We start from the raw sequence: 25,875 nt of genomic DNA on the forward strand, positions 1-25,875 counted from the left end.
TATTTATTCCTGCACTGTTAGGATGTGAGTCAATCCCATGAGGTGAAAAGTGTTGCAGGTTGTATGCATCCAAAAATATACCTCTATCTTAAAGCAACAATCTTATTGAATCTGACTACATATAGATATCTATGAGTATATAAATAATAGGAATAAAAAGTACTCTGTACTTTGAGAGTACAATGAATGGCAGTTTGAGCAAAGCCATTCCATTTGGATCCAACTCTTAGCCTTAGGTAAGGCCTGCAAAAAATTGTTCAGTAATTAAACTGCAGAAAATAGGAGCTCAAAATGAAATGAGTACACTTGCATGTCTGAAAACATGAATTTGTAAAATATTGCAATGAATTTAGAGACTACAAAGAAGTAGACAAAACTGCTCATTGTCTCCACCTCCAGTCAGTAGATGGCAACAGAAGTGAATGTATTAATGCTGTAATGGCCCCGCTTACTGGTCATAAATAGTAGTACAGGCTTAAATGGCCAGTGAAAGGAGTTTGTGAAGGGTCCTGCATGCAGTTTCCCCACATTTACAAGCTAGCTGAGATGATGAATGTCAGCAAATATCTTCAAGAGCTCAAGACCAATATCTATCAAGCTTTTGGTTTATTTGTGGAGAGACAAATACAGCTTCCAAATAATACTCAGTGGTTATTAAAATAATAGTTAATAGATAGGTTCCATTTACTTGTCAAAATTACAATTTACTATCTCCTCATTGACATTAATCAGTGCCACTGCATCATTACAAAACACCATCACTCTTAAGATCTCAGAGTTTAAGAATTAAAAGCTTTTTTTAAATATCTATCATTAATTTCATTATTATGGTGGCCCTCCTCTCTGGTTTATGGAATTATGAATCATAATGAATGTTTTTTGGATTTAGACTGTTGCACAAAACAAACCATTTGAAGACATTGTATTAGGTCCTGAGAAACTACGATGAGTATTTTTTTGTCTTTTTTAAGATTGTAAGGCCTAATGATTACCTGATTATGCAAAAAAGAATAATAAGCAATCTAGAGAATTGTCAGCTGGAGCCTTAATATGAAGAGCAGGAGTGGAAGAAGTACAAAGTCTTACTCAAGAAAATAAGCATTTGAATGTCATAGTTGGTTGAGGCGGGGCTCATTTATACTCACAGTATAAATCTCACAATATAAAGAAGATACAATATTCAGTTGGCCTACATTCAAAGTCCTATTCAATCAAGTAGGCCAATAGTATGCTACTTATTTATATTGCTACACTGATAAAGAGTTAAATAAAATGTCATCTCATTTATTATCTTCTATTAAGGGTCCCGATGCAACGGATGGCTATTAGTTTATTATTGATATTTTTGGCATATTTTGAAATTTACTCAGTCTCTAGAGCTTTGATTTATGTTACAGTCAACTGCAAGACATTTATATTAAACCAATTATTTATGTTGTTAGTATTATATTCAGTTTAGATGATGTATAGTGTAGCAAAATATGAATTTTTCTTTTTTTTCTGTAGTCTCCGGAAATGGATTTTTGTAGAGATTTCAAAATAGAAGTCTTCTTATTTCGTGATCACGTGACTCCTCTGTTTACAGGCATCCGGAGAAACATGGAGGACACCGCTGACAGTAATCCCCAATCTCTCGGATTTACAGAGAAATTAAAGTCTTGGCTTTCTTGGTCATGGACTTACGTATGCTTCATTTGGTTCGGCATGGTGCTGATCATGATATACGTCTTGTGGAGCCCGCTGAAACTGCAGGAAACTCTTTCCTCAGGTGAATTAATGCAACCGCTAGCTAGGTATTGTTAGCCTTCGGGTTTAGCTGCAAGCGGGAGCTTTTGGTTTGACAGTTCGTTGTCTGACTGTTGCAAGCACAAAGAGAGGCGACTTTCTAGTTAGATACATGTCGACTTTTTAAATATATATTGCCAGCTTCTAGTTATGTTATTCTCTAATAGCATCTGTATTGCATGTAGTTAAAATTCAGTAGTTTATTGTTGTGTTACCAAGTAACGTTATGCTACTTTGCTCATCATATAATCGAGGCTGTCACCTGCTATGCTAAACCCACTGCGACTGTTCTTCTGTTGTTATGTCAGTCATGGTTTATTGCATGTTTTTTATTATTATGACATGGTCACAACAGAGGACTGTGGCATTATACTGACTTTCTCCACTGTTTGTTCCTTCAGCCTCAGTGTTTTTGAACACGCTGACACCCAAGTTCTATGTGGCTCTCACTGGAACCTCCTCTCTCATCTCTGGACTCATCCTTGTGAGTTATCATCTCATAAGTAGTCACCTTTTGCTAAATTATATTTGCGTATAGGCAACTTATTAACAGCTTGCAATAACCTGTTTGAAAGCCTACTTTTAGAGGAGTGTCTCTATTAAATGCTGTAATTCTACTACACACAGGAACATCAATATCAGCCCTTTTTCCAGTGTAGTGGTTCCTTAAGTGGAGGGCGTAAAGCCATTGAAGGGGGGGGATAAAATATGGAGCAGAACAAAAGTTGAATGAATCTGACTCATTCGGAAGCAGTAAACAAATAAGTTCTGTCATCTTGGCAAGGCTAAATATATTCAGGTTAACAAGACTTATGCAGACAGAGAAAATACTTGTAATTTGTGTCGTGTATGTATGTGTTGGTGAGCATGACAGAAATAGTGCAGGCGCCACTGGTCTAGTGATATTGTAGCAACTAAGGGATAACTGAGTAAGTGTTGTCTTGTCATATACTTTTTGTAAAGCATGTTGTCACCACATGTGTTCTTCTCATCACAGATATTTGAGTGGTGGTATTTTCGTAAATATGGGACCTCGTTCATTGAACAAGTGTCAGTGAGCCACCTGCGTCCTCTTCTGGGTGGAGTGGAGAGCAGCTCCACGACTGGTCTATTCGCATCAGTTAATGGAGAGGCAGAGCCTAGGCCCAGCGTTTCAGGTAAATATGTATATAATACAAACTGTAACACCAATACTACTCCAAATTCTACTAGCACTAATTATAATATATTCCTTTTGGTAGAGTGTAAGGTCTGGAGGAATCCTTTAAATCTGTTCAGAGGAGCAGAATACAACAGGTATGTGTGGCTTTTTGAGGTGTAAGCCAAATTTAGCTGTGTAGAATGCATCCAGTAGTACTTACAGTGGATGGTGCATAATGTCAGAGTCTTTATAAAGATGCATTCCATACTGAGTCTTTGGTGCAAGAAAGTGAATTCAGTTTCGTTTCATTCACTGTGGATTATAAAACTGTAGCATAACAGTTTGTATTTCACTGCAGGTACACGTGGGTAACGGGAAAGGAACCCTTAACATACTATGATATGAACCTGTCTGCTCAAGACCACCAGACCTTTTTCACAGGAGACACTCCTCAGTTAAGGCCAGAGGATGCTGGTGAGTTTTAATCATATACAAATTAATTCCCAAAATCTAAAAAGAGCAGAAAACAGAGATGTGATATTTATTTGTTTTAATGTACAGGAGACAGACTGTTAGCATATTTCCTTGGAAGATACTCTTTGGTTGTTTGTAAATATTTATACAGAACTGCTTTTTGTGTTTTTGTTTCGGAGCTTTTGAATTGTATGCATATAATATGTCGGGACACATCTATAATAAGCTTGAGTTCATCATCTCATTACAGTGATGCAGAAAGCCTGGAGAGAGAGAAATCCTCAAGCCAGGATCAGAGCAGCTTACCAGGCCATAGAAATGAACCATGAGTAAGTCCCACTCTTACACAGTTACAAATCATCTATTTAAATACTGTATCTATAAACAGCATCTACTGTTGTAATTCAGTTAAAACGGGAATTTTACTAACTTTCTGTGCTTTTTTCACTGTTTGCTTCGGTTAAGACTAAGCGCTTGACTACCTTACGTTTTTTGATGAGCATGTAAACACGACTTTTGTCTTCTTGTGTACAAGAAAGGAAAATAAAATGAGGATGGGCTGTTGAAAATCTGTCCCTTTGTTTGTGTGCAGATGTGCTGCAGCCTACGTGCTTCTGGCAGAGGAAGAAGCCACAACTATCACAGAAGCAGAACGCCTCTTCAAAAAAGCATTGAGTATCGGTAAGAAAGGACTTTATTTGATTTATACATCAAGAACTCATCCATTGTAAATCCTGAGCCACAGTAGCAGGGAGATAGCTTATTAGTATTAGTAACTACACCCACTTCTAGTCTTACTTGTGCAACATACTCTTCCACATGCTGTGCAATGCACCACTTTAGAATGCACCATTGTGCAACTCCACATCACCGGGAAGTGTGGCTATAAGTAGAACAGAACACATCTGTGCCCACCCACCTGTGATGAAGGATGTAATCAAAAGAGCAGTATTCCATTGAGGCAGCAATTAACCTTAACCCTCAACACAAGACCGCGATACGTAGTATAAAGTTGCTCTTTAGGTCTGAGGCCAAATTATAAATCTATCCATGTTGTTCATTCTTGTTAATATATGTATATATTTCGCCAGACTGATAAAGAGGTTTGTTTATTAAATGTCTCTCTTTTTTGCTATCCACAGCTGGAAAAGATATCAACTTACTGGTGTACATTAAACGCAGATTGGCAATGTGTGCACGTAAACTGGGACGGATAAAAGAAGCAGTAAAAATGATGAGAGATGTGAGTTTTTTCTTCAAAAACACAACTCTTTCACAGTGGCACCCCGTAGTGCTACTCTAGTGTGGGATTTGACGAAGTACTTGTGCATCTGAGTAACTGAGGCAACGTTTTTTTCTGTTTTTCAAATGAAATGACATTATAGTAGTACAAAGTTACTGTGTAATATTTAATCCTGTTACAGTTAATGAAGGAGTTTCCACTACTGGGAATGTTAAATATACACGAAAACCTATTGGAGGCACTTCTAGAGCTTCAGGCATATGCAGATGTCCAAGCAGTCCTTGCCAAATATGATGGTAAGACTAAACAAAGTCATCATACTATGTTTGGACAGAAATGAGCTCAGTGCCACTGAATCGGTCTGGAAAATATATGACCCCAATTTCTTCTTCCCCCATTGTAGACATCAGCTTGCCAAAATCAGCCACTATATGCTACACGTCTGCACTCTTGAAAGCACGGGCTGTATCAGATAAGTATGTTTCCTTTTGGTTCGTTTTGTTTTAAATATATGATGAACCTTGTACCTTTCAAAAGCATTTAACAACTTTGTGAGCAGCAACAGTGTGTCACATGAGATGTTTTGCCTCAGGTTCTCTCCAGAGGCCGCGTCAAGGCGAGGGCTAAGCACAGCAGAGATGAATGCTGTGGAGGCCATACACAGAGCTGTTGAGTTCAATCCACACGTGCCAAAGGTCAGTCATTAGACTAATGAGTGTCACGTAGACTCTGATGGTTGACCCATTGATTTTTTTAATGATGTCATGTTATACTATGAAGTTGAATAGATGTGACTTAACTTAAAGGTCAGTCAATCATCCCGAAAACCGTCTTTTACACATGGTATTAAAATGTTTATCTGTATTAAATTTCTTACTAGCTGAACAATCTCCATTAGAGTATCTCCCATTTGAAATTAAAACAAATTATCATCTCTACAGAAATCACTTCCACAAGTGATTATGGTATTTTTTTAAACTAACCGTTAACTATTCACATACTGTTCCTGTTCCACAATTTGTCCAGATTATTTTTATATTAAGACACTGTCTGGGCTGCATGCATCCTGTTTGAACTCCACACACGCTTAATGGAATTCATGCATTAAAGTATTCATCCATGCAACTGCTATGCTGCGTGTGGTTTGGATAGATTTTTTAAATCACTTTATTTTCTATATTTAGTCTGATCACACAGGTCTCAAATGACTGCCACGTGTAAAGGCCACACGCAGAACAAACAGGAAAAGCAGGCAGACAGGTAAACAATCAGTCAGATAATCAAAGATAAGTTATGTCAACAGCAACATGTGGTGCAACTTACAAATAGAGCAGTCTTTATTTCTAGACATGCTATAAACTGGCTCACCAGCAGGTGTCAGTGTGGGTCTTAAATACAGTAACTCTCAATTCATCTTATCACATCTGTAGTATCAGTTTGATTTGTATGTATAGTTGCCTATTCTTTCTCTATATCTGTGATTTGTATTACTAATCATTTAATTCAATACAACTAAACAGGACACTATTGTATATTTGATGATTTGATCAACAATTCAGTACATTTGGAATCATACATACATTATGTGTTTTTACAGGTAGTTTAGTTTGACATAACAGATTTGTCACAAGTTTGCTTAATAGAGAGCAGCTGGGGCCAGGGAGAACATGGGACTACAACAGGATATCTCTCTGGCCTTTCACATCATTTCCCACATGATTAGATGTCACACATGCACATGCACATGCACACACAAGAGTCATACACAACTAGTTGCTGCGGAGTTTTGTCTCAAATTAGCCTTTGTATTGCAGTGTTGTTTCATCTCATGGCCTCCCTTTTCTGAGAGAGAAAGAGAATTGGGGTGTGTGTGTCAGTGTGTGTGTGTGGTAGGTGTGGCATCAGCCAACACTTTGATCTAGCGTTTGATTTTCAAGTGAGGCCCCTCATCTTCAATGTCTTTCCAACTGCTCCCTCCCCACTGTGCCCAGAGGCAGTCATCCTCTCTCCTATCATCACGTACCCTCATCCTGTTTCTTATCTTCTCATGTTCCCTCCTCCTGTGTTTGAGCCAAACAGAGAGAGTGATGTCGGCCACCACTGCCAACTTTATAAAAATTACTCCTTTGAGCTGTGTGACATTATGAAATTTGTAACATAACTTTCACAGAGGTTTATTGGCTTGTCTTTCAGCATTTGACTGGCATCTGTGGGGAGGGGGCAGGGTTGTTGCTTTGTGTTGTCTGGCTTGTCTGAATCATGTGCGCACCTGTGACTGTGGTTTTTTTAGACATCAACGACATAAACAGTGGTTGATGCACAAAAGTTGTCATTAACTGATTGAGAAGGCAGGGCTTATTCTAATGAGCCATCCTTAAGTTGCTAATATCATGAACCTTTGTTACAGCTAAACATAATGTTAAAATAGGTTAAAGGAATAGGAATTTGACATTTTAGCAAATACACTTAATCACTTTTGCTGAATGTTAGACTCATGTGACTCATGTGCCAAATATGAAGCTCTCATCAGTGGCAACTTAGCTTAGCTTGGCATAATGACTGGAACAAAAACCAAGTGTATAAACAGCATGTTGTTTTTTTGTGCTACTTTGTATTGGCGCATAATCCACCTTAAAACCACTACATGTTGTTTTTACACTTACACTTACTTTACACTTTTTGGAGGGATTAAACAAACAATATAACATGTTAATTAGTGAGCTCGTTACCTAAAAGCAAATATTTCCCAAGATGTAAAACTATCACTTTACACTTTAGTTCACCATTGCAACCCCGCAATCTCCAGACAATACAAATCACTTTACCTGAGCATACAGCTCCTCGATAGTTTTCAATGGGAAACACTAGTCATATAATTTCTTTCTAACTAAATTTCTAAAGTGGTTTCTTTAAGAAATGTATGTTACTTGTATATGGGAAATAATAATATACAAATATAAAAATAATAATTAGGCAACATATTATTGAATAAACTTTACACACTTAGACGAGATACCAGTGTTGCACTGAACTGGAGCAAGCAGAGTAGAGCAGGTTTGGAAAATCTGAGTATGTGTGCCTTATTCTTCTCAATATTTCTCAAAAATCACCATCAGTGTACGATTTTAGAAAATTGAGATTCTAACAGGAAGGTAGCCAGGATAAATCTGAATATGGAAGAAGTGAAAAAAGAGCGATTTCCCCTTCCATTACCAGCACCGAGGCGCCTTTGAGCAAGAGCTTTAACCCCCAGTTTCTCCAGTGGAACTGCTCAGACTGTTGTTCAGGTGTGAGTGTGTTTCCCGTGTGTGTTTTAATATGAGGTAAAGCCAATGGACTCTGCCAAAGTGGAGTAATGAGGGAACAATGGTAGGTTAAGTGTGTGGATGTGTTATCAAGCATGCCAAGGAGATTATATATGATTATATAAGCTGTATCACATGAGTTTATTCAAGCTGTTCAAAAAGCTATCCTCGAAACCCACATCCACGCACACCCTTTAGTCTGTTTCATTGCACACCACCCTCCACATGACCTCTTTCCCTTGCCAGCTCTCCATCTTGCCCCCATTTACCTCTTCCTCCCCTATGCTCCATTTTATTTTTCATTGTCCTTAACTTTATCCTTCTCGTCCTCCACCCTTTTCTCCAGATATCTGTCCATTCCAATCAGCTTCTCTCCCAGCCAATGGTTAAGAAACTGACACGTTGCCGGATGCTTGGATAACTGATCAAGTGTTTTTCTATCTAAATCTACTGTGCATTTACATTTACCACCACCTGGGTCCATGTACGTCCATTCTTCATGCAATCTGGGTGACCCAATCTCATCTAACTTGGTAGTTTACTCCACTTTGGAAGGCAGTTTCTCATCTCAGCCCATTCTGGCTGACATGTTCTCATCTAGATTGCCTGTCAAGGCTTGAAAATGCAGGCCTTTGCTTAGTTTACCTCTGAATTGCCTTTTTGGTTTGTAAATTGAGACAGAGCAGCAGTGGGTTTGTTCTGAATTAAGATGTATGAGGTTTCATTCGAACAAGGAAAAAGCAGGATATTTAGGATGCTGTGACTTTTCTGCCACAGCCCTCTACCTCAGTAGAGTTTGGAGTAGCTAGTAGCGCTGTTTACTGACTGTATTAAGGTCTTTGTATGCGTTTGTAACTCCAACACCTGATTGTCTTTATGTTCTTTCACTGTACGCGTGTGTTTATCCGACCCTCATGGAGCAACTGTAAGCCTGATGTCATGGTTGCCTGTGTGTGCCATTGTGAGAGGCAGAGTGCTGCAGATTAGACTCAGAAGGCAGCTTATGAGTTATGCTCTGGGCTTATGACTGCCCAGGGATAAAAGGAGAACACATGAAACTCAATCCCTTCATCAAAGAGGCGACAGGGAGTAGAGAAGCAGACCGAAGAACGATGTGGGGGAGTATACCAGCAGAGAGAACTGAGGTGTCACCAGGTCTAATGCTGTGGCATGTGGGGATGGACAGCTGAGCAGCCACCCTCTCTAAATGGTTAATCTAAAAACAAAGAGGACCCAGACCTACTACATCTGTGCCATATACTGGTCATTTATTATTAGCAACAGACTAATATAGATCATGTCCAGATCTAACAAAAATAACAAATTGGCTCGCTGACAGAAGTTTAAGGCTGGGCCCCAAATGAAGCTCACCTTCCGACCCGTCATGTGGTTCTTCATTCAAGTGTTTTAAAAAATTAATACATATAATATTATTAATACATATTATATTATATTATCAGTTACGGCAGTTGTTTTTGTGCTTGTACAACAGAGAGGTGGTAGGTTTCCTCTTGAGCTGGCTGGCTGCCTCAGCACTGGTGCCGGGGGAGTAGACGAGTGATGGTGAAAGGTTTGTGCTCAGAAGAAAGGAGACCGAAATGAGGAGGATAAGAGCTTACTGTCAAATGTCTTGGCTGGAGCAGAGAGAACCGATTTAAGCAATTCAGACAGGATAAGTGAGAAGGGCAAACAAGCAGCTTCTGGCAAACAAGCAGCTTCTGGTCTCTAGGTGCCGATCCTTGAAATCACTACAGAGGATGTTAGGATGGAAAGAGAAGAGGCTAGAAGATTTGGATTTACCAAAATGTTTTGAATACATGTGCACTCTAAATTTAGGTGCGGCTAGCTTAATTGCCTTCTCAGAAACGAGTGACAGAAACACTCAAAGCAGGTCAGATCGTTTGTTGCCTTTTCCAAGAAGTCAGCCACAGATGGAGTAGATCTGCTAGGTTACACTTCAGCAGAACAGTGTCTGTAAACGGCGATTTTTGCGGCTTTCTCTGACACTTTAAAATGCTTTCACGCTGCCAACATGTCAACTTAATAGTTCAGTAAAAAATTTTTGTCTTTTGATGTATTAGGCCGAACACCGAAAGTGTTTTTTTTGCTATTTTTGGCCGATTAATTTCGGTGCCCGAACATTCGGTGCATCCCTGTTGTCTAGCCTGCTAACATTTGATAACTGATCACACAAAGTACAGCTGAGGCTGATGGTTTGATAGTTTTGCAGGTATTTGGTCATAGTAATAGTGAACAAAATTAAAATTTGATGGCTAATGATGGCATTAGAGGAAAACTTACAGGGTCATAATAGTTATTACAATTTATCCTAAAGAGAATATGAATGTGTGTACTAAATGTCATGACAATCCATCCAGTTGTTGTTTAGATTTTCGTTATGGACCAGAGAGTTGGGCCGACCAAACGACCGACCAACAGGCTGACTTTGCCAAATAAGTGAGGCAGATAAACAGTCTGAGCCCCGGGACATGTGACCAGGCTCATATATTGCAAGCCAAAGCAGCATGAAGCAGGGTTGGAGAAAAGCAGGGATGAGCCAGGTCAAAGAGACTGCACAGGCTGTCATCGTGAGGGTGAGAGTAGCGAAAGAGAGTAAGGCAAGGGGAGATTGGTGAAGCAGCATCGTCTGGCTGGTTAGACGGATGGATGGCTGGCTGGCTGAGCCTGTGACCATGGAAGGGATTAGACAGGATTAGCTGTGGGGTAACCTTGCCAAAGTGTCAGTCTGCAATCCAGAGTGCTGTGAAGCTGGCCGCCTGGGAATCCAACCCAGGGGGCCCCTGCCCCGCACTTGGGTTTTGTTTATCACAGACCGCTGACACACTGGGCATCACAGACACAAAGTATGTAGTGGCAGGATCATCAAATTCAACATACACTTATAAATGACGTATCTAGTAATTCAAAATGTATATCACAGAAAGCAGTACGTTTATTGTCCCCTTGGACAATTTCATTTTTTCACTCTGTTGGTAATTTTACACACACAGAAACATATACACATGCAAATTGATGTGGAGAGATGTGAGAGTGATGGCCACAGCCAGCACCCCAAGTTGTTAGGGGCCAGGTGCCTTGCCCAACAGCACCTCGACAGTGCCCAGAAGCTACCAGTCCACCTCTGTATCGATTGGTCCACACTGGAGTCAAAACGGCCACTCTCCGGTCCCCATGCTAAGTCCTAATGGACTGGGCTACTGCCGCCCCAATATACTCATGTTATTCTTTCTAGATGCTTGTTCCCTGTTATTTCAGAAAGCATACCTGTTCTGTAGGTTGTAACTCTGGGATGCAGGCCTTTGTCAGCACAGTGAACCAACTGACTCGCTGGGACAAACTTGCACAGTAAGGAAAGAGAGGAGGGGTGAGCGGGGGATGTTACACATTCATGGAATGAATGTGCTGTACTGTAACAATAACACACACTTGGAGAGCTTTGGGAAGGTTTTCCCTCCCACCTTGAACAATTGCAAAATAAGGCTGTCAACAAATACCTCACATGAAGAAAATATGTTTTCAGTCTGCAGGGAGGCGGCCATAGGGAATTGCACAATAGAAAAAGTGAAGTGCTGACTATGAAACAGCGAGACGTTGTGAATGAAATGATTAAAGCTGAAGGAATGGATTTTTGACCACAGGGATTTTTTTTAAAGACCAAACTTACTTCAGCAGAATTTAGGCACAAACAACTTCACTTTTAAGTTTCCTCTTTCTTACCACATGTTGAATGTAAATATTCACCAGTATTTTCGTTGTGGTTTAGTTGAGAAGTGCCTGAGAAATGTGTTATTTTTTTGCCAGCATTTTGCATTTATGCGATAAAAGACTGTAGTGTGTGAGAGTAGGATGGCATGCAACAAATTGGGGATCGACAGATGTGTTTTTTTTCTGGGCCGATACCGATTATTAGTAACCAATTAGACCGATGACCAATATTTGGAACCGATATACATTTGCTTTAAAATTTTTTATCTTGGTGTCAAAATTTAGAATAACACAAACTCCAACACAAAACTTTGTTGAAAATAACAAGATTAAAGTTAATTGTCATGTTTAATCTTTATAAATAGTAAATTAAATGAATTGGTGATCCATCCCAGAGATGGACTAACTATGAGTGATAAATTATCATAAACTTTATCTCTTTATCCTCTTTATCTGCTTCCATTTATATTGTATTTATTTTATATTATGAACAGTACGAACAGCTCTGAAATAGAGAACGAGAGAATGGTGAATAAAAAATAAGTGGTAACCAGTAAACAGGTGGCTGATTAGAGACAGAGTTACTGGGTTATTGCACAGGAATTGTTCCTGACACTGTGAGTCAGAAGTCAGCTGTTCATCAGAGTGATGGCTTGTGGGAAGAAACGCCTACCAGAGGGGAGAAGCTGGAATGGATCTGCAGTGATGTTTTCTGCTCGTTTCCTGACTCTGGAAATAAGGAATTCAGGAATAACTCCTGAATGGAGGGCAGGTTGCGACAGATGATCTTTTCTGCAGTCCTGACTGTCCGTTGTAGTCTGCTCCTGTACTTTTTGCTGGCAGATCCAAACCAGACAGTGATGGACGTGCAGAGAACAGACTGGATAATGGCTGTGTAGAAGTGGATCAGCAGCTATTTGGGCAGGTTGAGCTTCCTGAGCTGGTGCAGGAAGTACATCCTCTGCTGGGCCTTCTTGATGATGGTGTAAGTGGATCACAGAAATCTGAAGGATGACACAGCAGACATCGGGCTGTTTAGAATTGTGATGGGGGCTCCTCCTGAAGTCCACGATCATCTCCGCAGTTTTGAGCGTGTTAAGCTCCAGGTTGTTCTGGCCGCACCAGAAAGCCAGATTACCTTCCCGTCTGTAGGCCGACTCATCACCGTCCCGGATGAGGCCAATGACCATTGTGTCGTCAGCAAACTTCAGGAGTTTGACAGTTTGCGTCTCTTGAGGTTCAGTTGTTGGTGTAGAGGGAGAAGAGCAGGGGGGAGAGCACGCATCCCCCGGGGGGCGCCAGTGCTAATAGTCCGGGTGCTGGATGTGATGTTCCCCAGCATCACCTACTGTCTCCTGTCGGTCAGGAAGTTTGTGATCCACTGACAGGTGGAGGCTGGCACAGTGAGCTGGGTGAGTTTGGTGCTGAGGATGTCTGGGATATCATAGTGTTGAACCCCGAGGTGAAGTCCACAAACAGGATCCTTGCATATGTCCCTTGAGAGTCGAGGTTTTGCAGGATGCAATGCAGTCCCAAGATGACGTAATCATACACTGACCTGTTAGCCCTGTAGGCAAACTGCAGGGGGTCCAGCAAGGGGCCTGTAATGTCCTTCAGGTGGGCCAACACCAGTCTTTCAAAGGACTTCATGACTACAGATGTCAGGACGACAGGCCTGTAGCTGGTCTGTGCAGATTTTCAGGCAGGATGGTGACACACCGTCTGGGCCAGGAGCCTTCCTGATCTTCTGCCTCTGGAAGAGGTGTTTTCTTGCTTTTCAGCGTAGCTCCTCTTAGCTGCTTTGATCTCTTTAGTCAGTGTGTTCCTGGCCTGGTTATACAGGACTGTTGCCACTTCTGAAGGCCTCCTCTTTGGTCTGACGAAGCTGCCTGAGTTTCGCTATGAACCAGGGTTTTTGGTTGTTGTATATGCAGAAGGTTTTAGTCTGCACACACATGTCCTCACGAAAACTGATGTAAGATGTCTAGGGTTCCCACGGCCTTAAATTGAAATCAGGGAAATTAAGGTCTTAAATTGTCTTAAATTTACCGTAAATTTGCTGTAGGTATTAAATTTGCCGATGGTGCATTTAAGGCTGGGGGGAAAATTGTCACGCACAGTTGCCTAAAACGCCTAATTAGCGTAATTGTAATTGACAAAGTGAGACCCCGCCATTAATATAACTCATATGTTACCTTTACGTTAGCTGCAGACGTTGACGTCTGGCTGCCTTTCATGTTGTCAGTCATGGCTGCAAGATTAGGAGACAAAAATTAAAGTGGTTGGAGAAATATCCAATCGTTCTGTGTAGCTCAAACTGTAGCCTACATCACGTCCTCCTCTCATTTGCTCAGGTCCAAAAATTATCTACAACTACAGGTTAAAATAACTTTCTACAGTATGTCTTTAGGTGATTTGTTTTCCTCCATGGATTATTTACCTCTCTGTAACGGCGCGCCTGTGTATTAGCTCTGCCGTAAGTGAAAGTGAAACGTAAGTTTGGTTATTTTAGTAGTTTATATTGAGTTTAACACAGCAGTGTATGAGTAAGGGCTGTGCGATATCGACAAAAATAGTAAAATCATTATTTAATCATTATTTTTATTATTAAAAGTTTAAAGGCAGATTTTTTGCTTCTGAAGAAACCAGATGGTTAATTGTGCTTTAAAACTTTTCTTTATGGTCAGAACATGACAAACACTTGATGCCAAAAAGCAGGCTGGTATCAAACAGTGGATCACTTCACAAAGCTGAGGTAGAACATTCAAAACAACAAATATGCATGAGAAAAACAAAGTAAAATCTTTTTTTCAGTCCCTTTTCCTCAACACAATAAATATCTTAATAGAAAAGAAAGTGCTAATTTGTTTGTGATTCAAATGAATTAAATCAAATATTTATTGAACATTTGTATATTGTTATTGAAGAAGATTGCATCACGATATTTAACATTATTGTTTTATTTCCCTGCCCTTGTTCACGTTCACAAACGGACACGATCAGTTCACCAAAAACCTGAGCATGATCAATAATTGGCACTGTTTGAGCACGTTTATGCACAACACTGTTTGGACACACTGTCTAGGCGCCTGTCTGTGCTGTCAGACTTTTGTATTTTATTTGCAGAAGGCTGTGACCGGTACATATTTCCACCCAAGTAGTTGTATGTGGATAGACAACACATTTGCATCCAGGTGGTCATGGTGTCCCTGACCACCTCCAGAGCTCGTTTTGCTGATTGGATCACAATCTGTCCTCAATGTGTCTCGGGTGCATTTACAACTGTAGGCCTGCTTATGTGGTCAAGTGCTACCCGATCACAATCTGATCACCCAAAATACATTTTAATGCCAGCTGTAAACAGCCTCTATGTTCCCCGATTCGGAATATAAGTCATTTACCTGCCAATTATGACATTCCAACGTTCATTAAGAGATCAAATGCGCGTCTCTTTTCTGTCAAAGAAATTGTTTCAAAATTTGAAGTCTTAAATGTATATTTGTTGAGGTCTTAAAAGGTCTTAAAAAGCATTAAATTTGACTTTTCAAATGGTGCAAGAACCCTGATGTCACAGTGCCAGTTAGTTCGTCCAGGTCAGTGGCTGCAGCTTCAAAAATACTCCAGTCAGTACAGTCAACACAACAGGTTTAGCAGATTTCAGTTTTTGCCCCTATGTCGGAATAAGATAAACCAGATCAGAGAGTCCCAAGGATGCACGGGGAACTGAGCGATAGGCGTTTCAGAATCAGAAGGAGCTTTATTGCCAGGTAGTGTTTTATACATACGAGGAATGTGCTGTGGTGATAAGGTGCTACACGTAGACAAACATACAATCAACATAAATAAATGTAGAAATATATAAATTTGGAATGGAAAAACAACTTTGCAGATATATACATGTGCATTATTCTGGGTCTGTGCCATGCAGAAGTAACGCAACGGAAGCGAGTATTATGTACATATAAATATATAAACTGACAACATAAAAATATACAACAACAAAGATCAACAATCAACAACAAATATGTGTGTGCAACATGCCAGGTCTGTGCCCGACACGAGATGAAACAGTATTTACATGTGCAGAGACATTTGTATTATTTGCAAGGGGGGAGTGTCAGTAGGGGACCCGGGCCTTATTAATGAGGCTAGTTGCAGACGGGAAGAAACTGTTTTTGTGGCGAGAGGTTTTGGTTCTGATGGACCGGAGCCTCCTGCCAGAGGGGAGAGTCTGAAACAGTTTGTGTCTGAGGTGGGGTCAGCTGCAATCTTTCCTGCACGCCTCAGAGTCCTCGAGGAGTACAGTTCCAGAAGAGAAGGAAGATTGCAGCCAATCACCTTCTCTGCAGAGCGAATGATGCGCTGCAGCCTGACCTTGTCCCTGGCAGTTGAAGCAGTGTACCAGATGGTGATGGAGGAGGTGAGGATGGACTCAATGATGGCAGTGTAGAAATGCACCATCATTGTCTTTGGCAGGCTGAACTTCTTCAGCTGCCACAGGAAGTACATCCTCTGCTGGGCTTTCTAGGTGAGGGAGGTGATGTTCAGCTCCCACTTGAGGTCATGGGAGATGATGGTGCCCAGGAAGAGTCCACAGTGGTGACTGGGGAGTCACACAGGATGATGGGGGAGGGTGGGGCTGTGCTCTTTCTGAAGTCCACGACCATCTCCACGGTCTTCAGAGTGTTGAGCTCCAGACTGTTCTGGCTGCACCAGGTCACCACCACCCACCTGTAGGCAGATTCATCCCCACCTGAGATGAGCCCAATGAGGGTGGTGTCATCCGCAAACTTCAGGAGCTTGTCAGACTGATGACTGGAGGTGCAGCTGTTGGTGTACAGGGAGAAGAGAAGGGGGGAAAGAACACAGCCTTGAGGGGAACCGGTGCTAATGGTCAGAGACATGTTTTCCCAACTTCACGTGCTGCTTCCTGTCCATCAGGAAGTCTGTGATCCACCTGCAGGTGGAGTCAGGCACGTTCAGCTGAGAGAGCTTGTCCTGCAGCAGGGCCGGGATGATGGTGTTAAAAGCAGAGCTGAAATCCACAAACAGGATCCTGGCGTAGGTTCCTGGGGAGTCCAGGTGCTGGAGGATGTAGTGAAGGGCCATGTCTACTGCATCATCTACAGACCTGTTGGCTCTGTAGGCGAACTGCAGGGGGTCCAGGAGTGGGTCTGTAATGGATTTTAGGTGGGACAACACAAGGCGTTCAAAGGACTTCATAACCACAGAGGTCAGGGCAACGGGTCTGTTGTTGTTTAGTCCAGTGGTCTTTGGTTTCTTGGGGACAGGGATGATAGTGGAGGCTTTGAAGCAGGCTGGCACATGGCATGTCTCCAGTGAGGTGTTAAAAATGTCTGTGAACACCGGAGACAGCTGATCAGCACAGTGCTTCAAGGTGGGTGGGGAGACAGAGTCCGGCCCTGCTGCTTTGCGGGGTTTCTGCCTCCTGAAAAGACCATTGACTTTCCTCTCTGTGATGGAGAGAGGAGGGGAGGGGGTGGAGCTGGCCAGCTCTGAGGAGGGAGGGGAAGAAGTGGTGGACTGAGGCCCCATCCACATTACTCCGTTTTAGTTTACAAACGGAGAATTAAAACGAATACGATCTCCATCCACACCAGCGTTTTAGCTGCATTTTGGAGTTGATCTCCGTCTACATTAAAACAACACAGTAGGGCCCGTTCAGGTACACTGGGCATGTGCATGCCAGTGTAAACATGAAGCAGATGGTCTATTCCGTAGTTACAGAAGATCTGGCGAAAGAATAAATAAATACAGAGAAAGCATCAGACCAGTTGTTTGTTTTGTTTTTTTTGCATGCACCAATAACGAGCTGGGACTGTTGCTGAGTGTAACATGGGAGTGTGGCGGTGGAAAACCGACTGGGAGTCGGCACAAAGGAAACGGTGACATGCACAGTACGAGTGTAGGCAGATAAGTGTTATTTGCACGGTACATAATATTATAATAAAAATACGATGTCAACAGCTGCATCATTGTTTCTAAAGTTATCCGTTTTGGCCCGTCTTCACTAAAACGTCCTCCGGAGTTTTGAAACACAAAACGGGGTCGGCAGCGTTTCCAAACTTCTCAGTTTTAAGTCTTCTTTTTCGTCGTTTTAGTCTGGACGGGAGGTGCAAACGTAGCAAAAGGTCTCCGTTTTAATTTGAAAACGCAATAGTGTGGATGGGGCCTGAGGCTGAAGGTGAGCGGAGGAGTCACGGGGGATGGTGTCCGATTGACTCTCAAAGCGGCAGTAGAACTTGTTCAGCTCATTTGCCAGGCGAGAATCGTTTATGGAGTGGAGGACTTTGGGTTTATAGTTTGTGATCTGTCTGAACCCCCTCCAGACAGAAGTGGCATCATTTGCAGAGAACTGGTTCTTTAGTCTCTCTGAGTACAGTTGTTTAGCATCTCGCACCTCCCTGCTAAACCTGTACTTTAATGCCCTGCACCCGGCCCTGTCAACACTCCTAAATGCCTCCTCCTTTTCCAACCATAGCTGTCTGAGCTTAGCTGTCCCTGGTGGGACACTTAATATGCTGTCTGTAATTTGGAAGTTCATGGTTGAGGTTTGCTCTGTCGAAGTCCCCTAGAACAATGAGCAGGGAGTCTGGATGTTTTTTCTAGTTAGTTATCTGGTCGGCCAGGTGTAGTAACGCCTCACTAACACAGGCCTGAGGTGTAATGTAAATAGCGACCAGAACAAACGAGAAAAACTCCTGCGGTGAATAAAAAGGTTTACAGTTTATGAATAATGTCTCTAAGTGAGGATTGCATAATTTCTTCAACACTGTGACATCTGTACACCAACCTTTGTTTATATAGAGACAGTGTCTGCCTTCCCTTGTTTTTCCCGTGAGCTCCGTTACGCGATCTGCTCGGAAGACTACTAAATTCTTTATTTAAAAAGGTACAGCGTACAGTAAAACATAAACGTTACCATTTGATGCACTGTACCAGATTATAGCTTCAAGATAATTCACATCTGCAGTAAGAGATTAAATCCCGGTAGGTGAAGTGCGTTGTCCGGGAGGTGCTTGGTGAACCAGGATTCGTTAAAACTGAGGGCGGCAAATCTGCAGAAGTCCGAGTTCTGTTGAGAAGCAGCAGTTCGTCCATTTTGTTGGCCAGAGAGTGGACATTCGCCAGGTGGATAGAAGGGAGCGCAGTGCAAAAACCCCTCTGTCTCAGATTAACCAGCGTGCCGACACCCTTTCCTCTTCGGCGTCTCCGGTATATTTCGTACAGAGCTGCTGCTCCTCTAACGTTCCAGGTTCAATAAAGAGCGGTGGAATAGTGTGAGCAGTTGAAAGTGTTATAGTATGGAGGAGGCAGGATTGGCCACTGGAACTTAACCATATAGAACTATACAGAACCAAAAACTACTGTTTGATCCCACTGTAGATGACTGATTTTAGAAGTGGTGAAAACAGAGCTCTAGCAAACAAAAGCAGATTGTGTAAAAAATATACAGACTTTGGGACAAATAGCTGAATCTAGACTACACACTTGCTATGCGTGCTATTTTTTACCAAGTTCAGGAGCTATAAAAGCATTAAGGTACTGTAGTGTATACTTAACAGAGGTGTTGTGTTTCTTCCTCTTCCTGTCTGTAGTACTTATTGGAGATGAAGAGCCTGATCCTGCCTCCAGAGCACATCTTGAAGAGGGGTGACAGCGAGGCAGTGGCATATGCTTTCTTCCACCTGCAGCACTGGAAGAGGGCAGAGGGAGCCTTAAACCTACTACACTGTACCTGGGAGGGCAGTATGTATAACTATTACATCTTGTATTGCATACCACTGCTTTGCATTTGAATGTTTATTTTTATATTTAATGTAAATTATTTCTTATCCTTCCAGTTTTGAAAAACCTAATATTTTCTTTGATTCTGTTCAAAGTACAGTACTTTAATAAAGTCAAGAAGTATCTTCCTTGTGTGCTGCTCAAATTGTTGTGTCAATATAATTTACGCACACCACACCCACAAAGTTTTGACTAACTTCTGACTATACAGGCACTGGAAGAATGTTATTGTTATACTTTATTAGGATGTTAGTATCTTGTCACTCTATAATATTTTGTTGCTTCTACTGAATATTGCGTCAGCTGTGTTAAACAGCCTCTTCCAGCCATAGTTTAAAATACCAGTAATGTTTTTTCACAGTGTACTGTGTGTACTTCATTCAATTTCCTATATACACCTTTGTCTGTCTTTACAGCCTTCCGGATAATTCCCTACCCACTGGAAAAGGGTCACCTGTTTTACCCTTACCCAGGATGCACAGAAACAGCAGATAGGGAACTACTTCCCTGTAAGTGCAATAGTCCATAAATGTACTGTACTGTACCATTTTTTTCTTGTTTATCTGCACTGGTTATGACTTTGTCAAATTCTCTTCTTCTGATTGTTGTCATTTTTGCTCCAGCATTCCACGAGGTGTCTGTGTACCCAAAGAAAGAGCTTCCCTTCTTCATCCTCTTCACAGCAGGCCTTTGCTCCTTCACTGCCATGCTGGCCATGCTCACACATCAGTTCCCTGAGCTCATGGGTGTCTTTGCCAAAGCAGTAAGTACTTGAACTACTTAACACAACGTTGTCTCAATACTTGCTTTGTTTTTAATGTATAGATGTTAATTCATAAATTCCACTTTTTATCATTACACAAGTTTAACGTGTAAGTTGGCTGACGGTTACATCTTCAGTTAATCTCTGGTTCCTTTTCCTTTCTGTGTTTTAAATGCACGTTGTTTGTAATCTGAACCTTTTAACCCCCGTGGTAATTGCTGCCTTCCATCACTGTCAGTAACACTGGAGGCTCATGGGAGTCATAGGCCTGTAAAGTCTGTGTTTCCCGCCAAAACAAGCTGTAGTTCAACCTAAGCTATCAGAGACCACAGCTGAATAATGCGAGCTTATCAGCATAGCCAACACAACAGTGTAGCTTACAGTCTTAAATGTTTAAAAACTTTAAATGCGTGCATGACTTCCTTGTACTGTTTATTTAGGATAGAAGTGTTGTGTTATCTGTTTTAAGACAGTTTGGCAAATGCCTTACTTTGGCTAATCCTTTGTTTATGATCACCCTGTTTATTAGGGCCTGCTTTTAGATTCATACTTCTAGCAAAAACAAGGTCACAGAGAACATTTAGTGCTCTTCCTTTTGTTATGGGAAAGATCGGGTGCTGATAGGATTTTTACAGCAACCCTGGAGAGTCTGGTTTGTGTAATGTTCAGATGGAGTGCATGAAAACCATTGAGGGAGGAACACAGTGCCTTCTGAGGAGAAACAGATTTCTGTGAATCTGCTGCTCTTGAACAGAAGATCCAAGCAAGGCAAGACAGCGAAGGTGGTGGTGGCAGTCTTCCTGTTGGTGGTGCCAGTCTTTCTTTTGATACAGACATGTATAGCTACTGGTTAAATATGTTTCATATATTAAATGAGGATCAGAGTAGTACTTGATTCGCACTTATCTGGCCAGGCTGATACGTCCACTTATGAGACTATTAAAGTGTAAAGTGTATCAAGCACACCTCGAGTAGTTTCAGAGAGAAACCATATCGGGGACATTTCACTATTACTGGCTTACTTAAATCACTATGTGCATTTGAAATGCTCTATTATACACATACATAATATACTGTAAATCCTAGATTATAATCTTGGATCTAAGTGGATGGATGCCCTGCTGGTAATCTTAAGAATGACTGGTTGAGTTTCTCTTTTTATGTACATAGTAAGAGTAGTATTTGTCAGATTTTTTAGATTATTACAAAGGTTTTATAAAAACAGTGTTTGGTTTACTTGACTTATAAGTTAGATTGATTTAACTACATCACTCTATCTGTGTTGGATATATGTTGATATTATTTGTGATAGTCATATGTAGGGTTGTTCCGATTGGCGATTGGATTGGCTATGGACGATTGAAGGGATGATCAGCGATTGGTTTTTCATGCGCCGATATTAAGGCGATTTTAACTGACTCACTATCAGAACTATGATGACATAAAAACAGTCTCTAGAATCTGCACCACACTGCAGTGTTTCCCAGTCATTGATTTATTTGTGGCGACACGCCACGCCACAAAGTCAACGCTGACCGCCACATACTATACGCTATTTAATATGGAGCTGCGCTCAGCGCATCGATTCACTCAGCACCTCCGCTTGCTTGCTCCCTCTCTCTCTCTCATGAACCCATCGTAACGGATCTGTGTGTTTATCTATTTTCTTAACACAAAGCTCTCAGTGTCGGAGACGGATATGTTAATGTTAGAATACAGCTAGGTTGTTGAGGTTAGCACGCTGTACATAGCTGTTATCGATCGCGCGGCACCACAGTTACACGGTAATTCTGTGGGAAACACTGTACTGTGCATATACAGATGTTTCTGGTAGTTTACCTAAAAGCTAATGAACCTGTTTTTTTCCATGCTGGCATTTCACTGACTTGCTGCAACGCAACACCGCCCCCTGGTGATCAGATCCCCAATCGGTGATCTCAAGTAGCCATGATCAGACAATATGAAAATAGAGATGATCGCCCAACCATAGTCATATGATCATATTACTACAGAGGCACATCCACTATGTTTGTCATGGTCATTCTACAAGGGCCTTTGCTCTTTTTGTTAATCGTAAATCAGTTTTAAAGGACGATGATCATTCACTCACCTTTTGCCATATTTTCTAAATAATTTGTCACAAAACAAGGTTTATTTGCTTTCCCTTCATGTATTTGTCACCGTATAGAGCCCGAAAGAGAGACAGAAAGAATGAACATGATTTATTGGATGTATAAAAGTGTGTTGACATGTAAATCTGGGGATAATATAAAGTTTATCCCCAAATTGGGTAAGAACATTCAACTGTCAGTTCCTACAAACAGAATGTTTAAAATGATAATACTTGGATAATGCTGCTTTGGCTTTCACGTCCTTGTACTCGGGCGAAGCTTCTGGATCACATGTATAAATATGTTCAGCTGGGGACGACTGCTTTGCTGCATCTTAACTGCATTCTCTCCCCTGAAAAAAAGAAAATCCTCCTCCTTAACCTCGCTGTGTTTATATCAGTTTGATCATTACTGCTAATGTCACACCTGTCATGTTTCCAGAAAGAACAACAGGATAAGGAGTCAAATGTATGTCATTATAAGCACGTCAAACTTAGGTTAGTGGTAGACCGAAGCTTTTGTTTCAGTTTAGCTTTTTCTTTTCCCACACTCGTTCCACTGCCAGTTTGACAGAGATGAGCTGGAGGGCAGCATCTGCTTGAGATTTTGTGATTCCTCTTTTTTTGTCTAGCAAATGTAATATAAATGGTTCTTTTTCATTTCGAATTGTAATTTTTGTAAATGAGGAAAGGTTTTACCTCAGGCTTTGAGACAGGTTCTATAACATTGCTTTAGTAAAATCGTGTGCTTGGTAACTGTTTGTGTATTAGGAAGTGTTTCCTCACACATTATCTAAGAATGGGTGGAAAGAGGTTTTACTGACATTCTGCTTCTTTCGTCCCGTTCAGTTCTTCAGCACACTCTTTGCACCCCTGGGTTTCTTCGCAGACAAGATGGAAAACTTCATGCCGTCCAGTTTTTGGCACCAGCTGACTCGAATCTGACCCCATCCCACACAAGACGCACGCACATACACACACACACTGATTCCACTCCAAACCCTCAGACAAAAAGTGTTTGCTCTCCTGTCTTCAGCATTACTGTCCACTTGCTGCATTGTTACTGATTATGTTGGCTGAGGTTGTATCAACACGGCAATACCACTCTGAAGATGCTCTCCCACACTGTTCCAGCGGCCGAAGTTTTTCCAAGACCACATTTGCAACAATTTCACAGGGTCATTCATTAGTCATTATGTAAGCACTGGGCAATTTGAAGTATCCCACAATGCCTGGCTGGGATTATTATTATTATTTTTTGTATAAAAATAAAAATGAGAAGCACTCCTCTGTTCTATCACAGTAATAAATTAAATCATGAAAAAAGCTAAACGTTTTTGATGCTCCTGTGACTACTGTCTATTCAGACAAGTTTGTTTTAACTTGGACATGAAATATGTCTTTGGTAGAATATATTTACCAATATGATCATATCCCTCTCTTTTCCCTGCTCAGTTATTTATGTGTATCAAAAAGATCCCATATTTGGGATGGGAACCTACATGTCCTATATCAATCCTCAGTGCCCCGCAGACATCCAGTGGGGCAGATTTAAAAGTCTGTAAGGCCTCCTAAAAAACAGAGCTGTGATTTACAGCCTCGAAGTGCCTGCAGTGTATACAACGCCTATGCAGTTCAACAGTTGTTACCATGGCACGACAGCTCAGCACTAAATCACTGGGGAAACCGCGCCCCCCCCCCCCCCCCCCCCCCCCCCCCCCGCAACATCGAAATGTTAATGGGATCATCACTGGTCACAGTTGGCATAAGTCATTTCTGCTGATTGCAGTACAGAATGTTATAAGTCACTGTGTCAACTTCTCATGTCACCAAAACAAAAAAGAGGCACCCATTGCTGGAGTCATACTGAGAATCAACACAGGCACAGGCAATGTAACTGTAACTGTAATAGACTGTATTAGAGTACTTGGATGAGCGACGTCAATCTTGATGAGCACTCAGAGAAGCATTTGGAGATATTGGGGAAAAATTGCTTCTTACTTTGACTGCACAGGCAAAGTAAGAATCATTTTACTTTGTATATGCAAAGTCTTTTGCTCTGCCTTTGACTGTCATTTGGCCAGAAATGTGTTGATTCTATTGTAACTGGACTTTTTTTTCCCTTTGTGAAAGATTTACTCATCTTTGTTTTATCAAACTAAATAGGCTGCCGGTATCACATTGTCTTGAAGTATAATGTGGCTGATAATGTAATAACCTGTCGGAAAACAAATGTGCTCTGGTTCAAAATTGTAATGAAGCCTGTAGACATAATATATTCCTAATATCTGTGGAAAATATAACAATTGAAGTTTATTAAGACATCATGTAGTTGTGGATGATGATAATATCATCCCAACTTTTTATTAAAGTAACAGGTTTATTACATTTTAAACCACTCAAGGTGTTAACTATAATTTGTCAAGTTATGTTATGTGATAGTTACTGCATTATTGGCGCACAACAATGTAGGTTTCATGCTCAGGATTTTAAGTGACATTATACAACAACAACAACAAAAGAAATGTGATAACAAAGTGCCTTTTAGTACATCACAATAGTTAAACACCAATTTGGCATTTACTGCTTCTACAATATTGATATCAAGTAGTTTATTAGTAACTGTTCCATTTTTATGGATTCAATTTGATTAATTGATGTCTTAAAAAATATAATAATTGAAACATAATTGTTGATTGTCCAACATTAGCTTTACTCCATATAGCACCCACCAACAAACACACATACTTGTGAAAAAGTAGAAGAGCAAGCTGGTTATGATGTAATGTGTTTTATTACAGTATGTTGCAGATTTTTGATTACATTTTAAATAGCCCTGATCTACTCTAAACTACAAAGATACTGTTTCACATTTCACTATGGACTGTAATATTTGTGTGTTTAAATCTGTGACACTTGAAATGTCTAATTTTATAGTGTGCAGCCGAGAAGAGTACATGCTGAAGACAGGAGAATATTTGTAACTACCCTTGGATGAGTATGAAAGCAAAACTCAGAATAAATTACTCTTTATGTGCAATTTCCTTATGTGTTTTTGTTTTGTCCTGAAGTCCCTCAGTTTTAATGTTTAAAAATTGCTGAAGTGGTATTTTTTAAATTCAATGTGTAGAGACTCAGTACTGTACTTAACTTGCAAGTACCTGTGTTCAGACAAACTCCAACACCAAGTGGGAGATACTTTGCTTTTGTATGGTGGATATCATTTCCCTTCATCCTTTAAAATCACCTCTGTGTTGATAGAGAGTTGGTATCTTGTTCAAGGACAAACTGCTCACTCTGCCACCCTGCTGCTGCTCCTGGACTATATAAAGCTAAGAGCCATCATACCCGTTTTTATGATTACACCACTCCACCATCAGTGGATGCTTTTATGTGGTATGTTCCCAGTTAACCACTGGTGCCGCAGTCACACTCCATACCCTCATGCTGAAGTGGCGAGCAGCGGTAATGAAAATCGCTGTTGAGGACTGTTGACGGGTGCTCGAGTGTTCGCTCTCG

General features: G+C 41.0%; 1 protein-coding gene across 1 annotated transcript; it reads left to right on the plus strand.

Annotated features, from left to right (window-relative positions):
* Nucleotides 1-1,581: 1,581 nt before the first annotated feature.
* Nucleotides 1,582-25,396, plus strand: st7l (suppression of tumorigenicity 7 like). Its single transcript, XM_038695728.1, has 15 exons — nucleotides 1,582-1,768; nucleotides 2,187-2,269; nucleotides 2,783-2,942; nucleotides 3,027-3,081; nucleotides 3,285-3,400; nucleotides 3,651-3,729; nucleotides 3,993-4,081; nucleotides 4,543-4,643; nucleotides 4,825-4,939; nucleotides 5,047-5,119; nucleotides 5,236-5,338; nucleotides 19,294-19,444; nucleotides 19,900-19,992; nucleotides 20,107-20,246; nucleotides 23,206-25,396. Exons 1-15 carry the CDS (start codon nucleotides 1,600-1,602, stop codon nucleotides 23,299-23,301), a joined length of 1,623 nt encoding a protein of 540 aa, XP_038551656.1. The 5' UTR covers nucleotides 1,582-1,599; the 3' UTR covers nucleotides 23,302-25,396.
* The last annotated feature ends 479 nt before the right edge of the window (nucleotides 25,397-25,875 follow it).

The sequence above is a fragment of the Micropterus salmoides genome, unplaced genomic scaffold (genome assembly GCF_014851395.1).
Source record: "Micropterus salmoides isolate LMB-PRFRI ecotype aquatic unplaced genomic scaffold, ASM1485139v1 Ms_hic_scaffold_4, whole genome shotgun sequence".
Lineage (NCBI taxonomy): Eukaryota > Metazoa > Chordata > Actinopteri > Centrarchiformes > Centrarchidae > Micropterus > Micropterus salmoides.

Bases quoted from the DNA above. Each gene is read 5' to 3' on its own strand.
- st7l (XM_038695728.1), top strand. From the start codon at position 1,600: ATGGAGGACACCGCTGACAGTAATCCCCAATCTCTCGGATTTACAGAG. The intron at 1,769-2,186 runs GTGAATTAATGC...TTGTTCCTTCAG, and splicing joins GCAGGAAACTCTTTCCTCAG to CCTCAGTGTTTTTGAACACG. The intron at 2,270-2,782 runs GTGAGTTATCAT...TTCTCATCACAG, and splicing joins TCATCTCTGGACTCATCCTT to ATATTTGAGTGGTGGTATTT.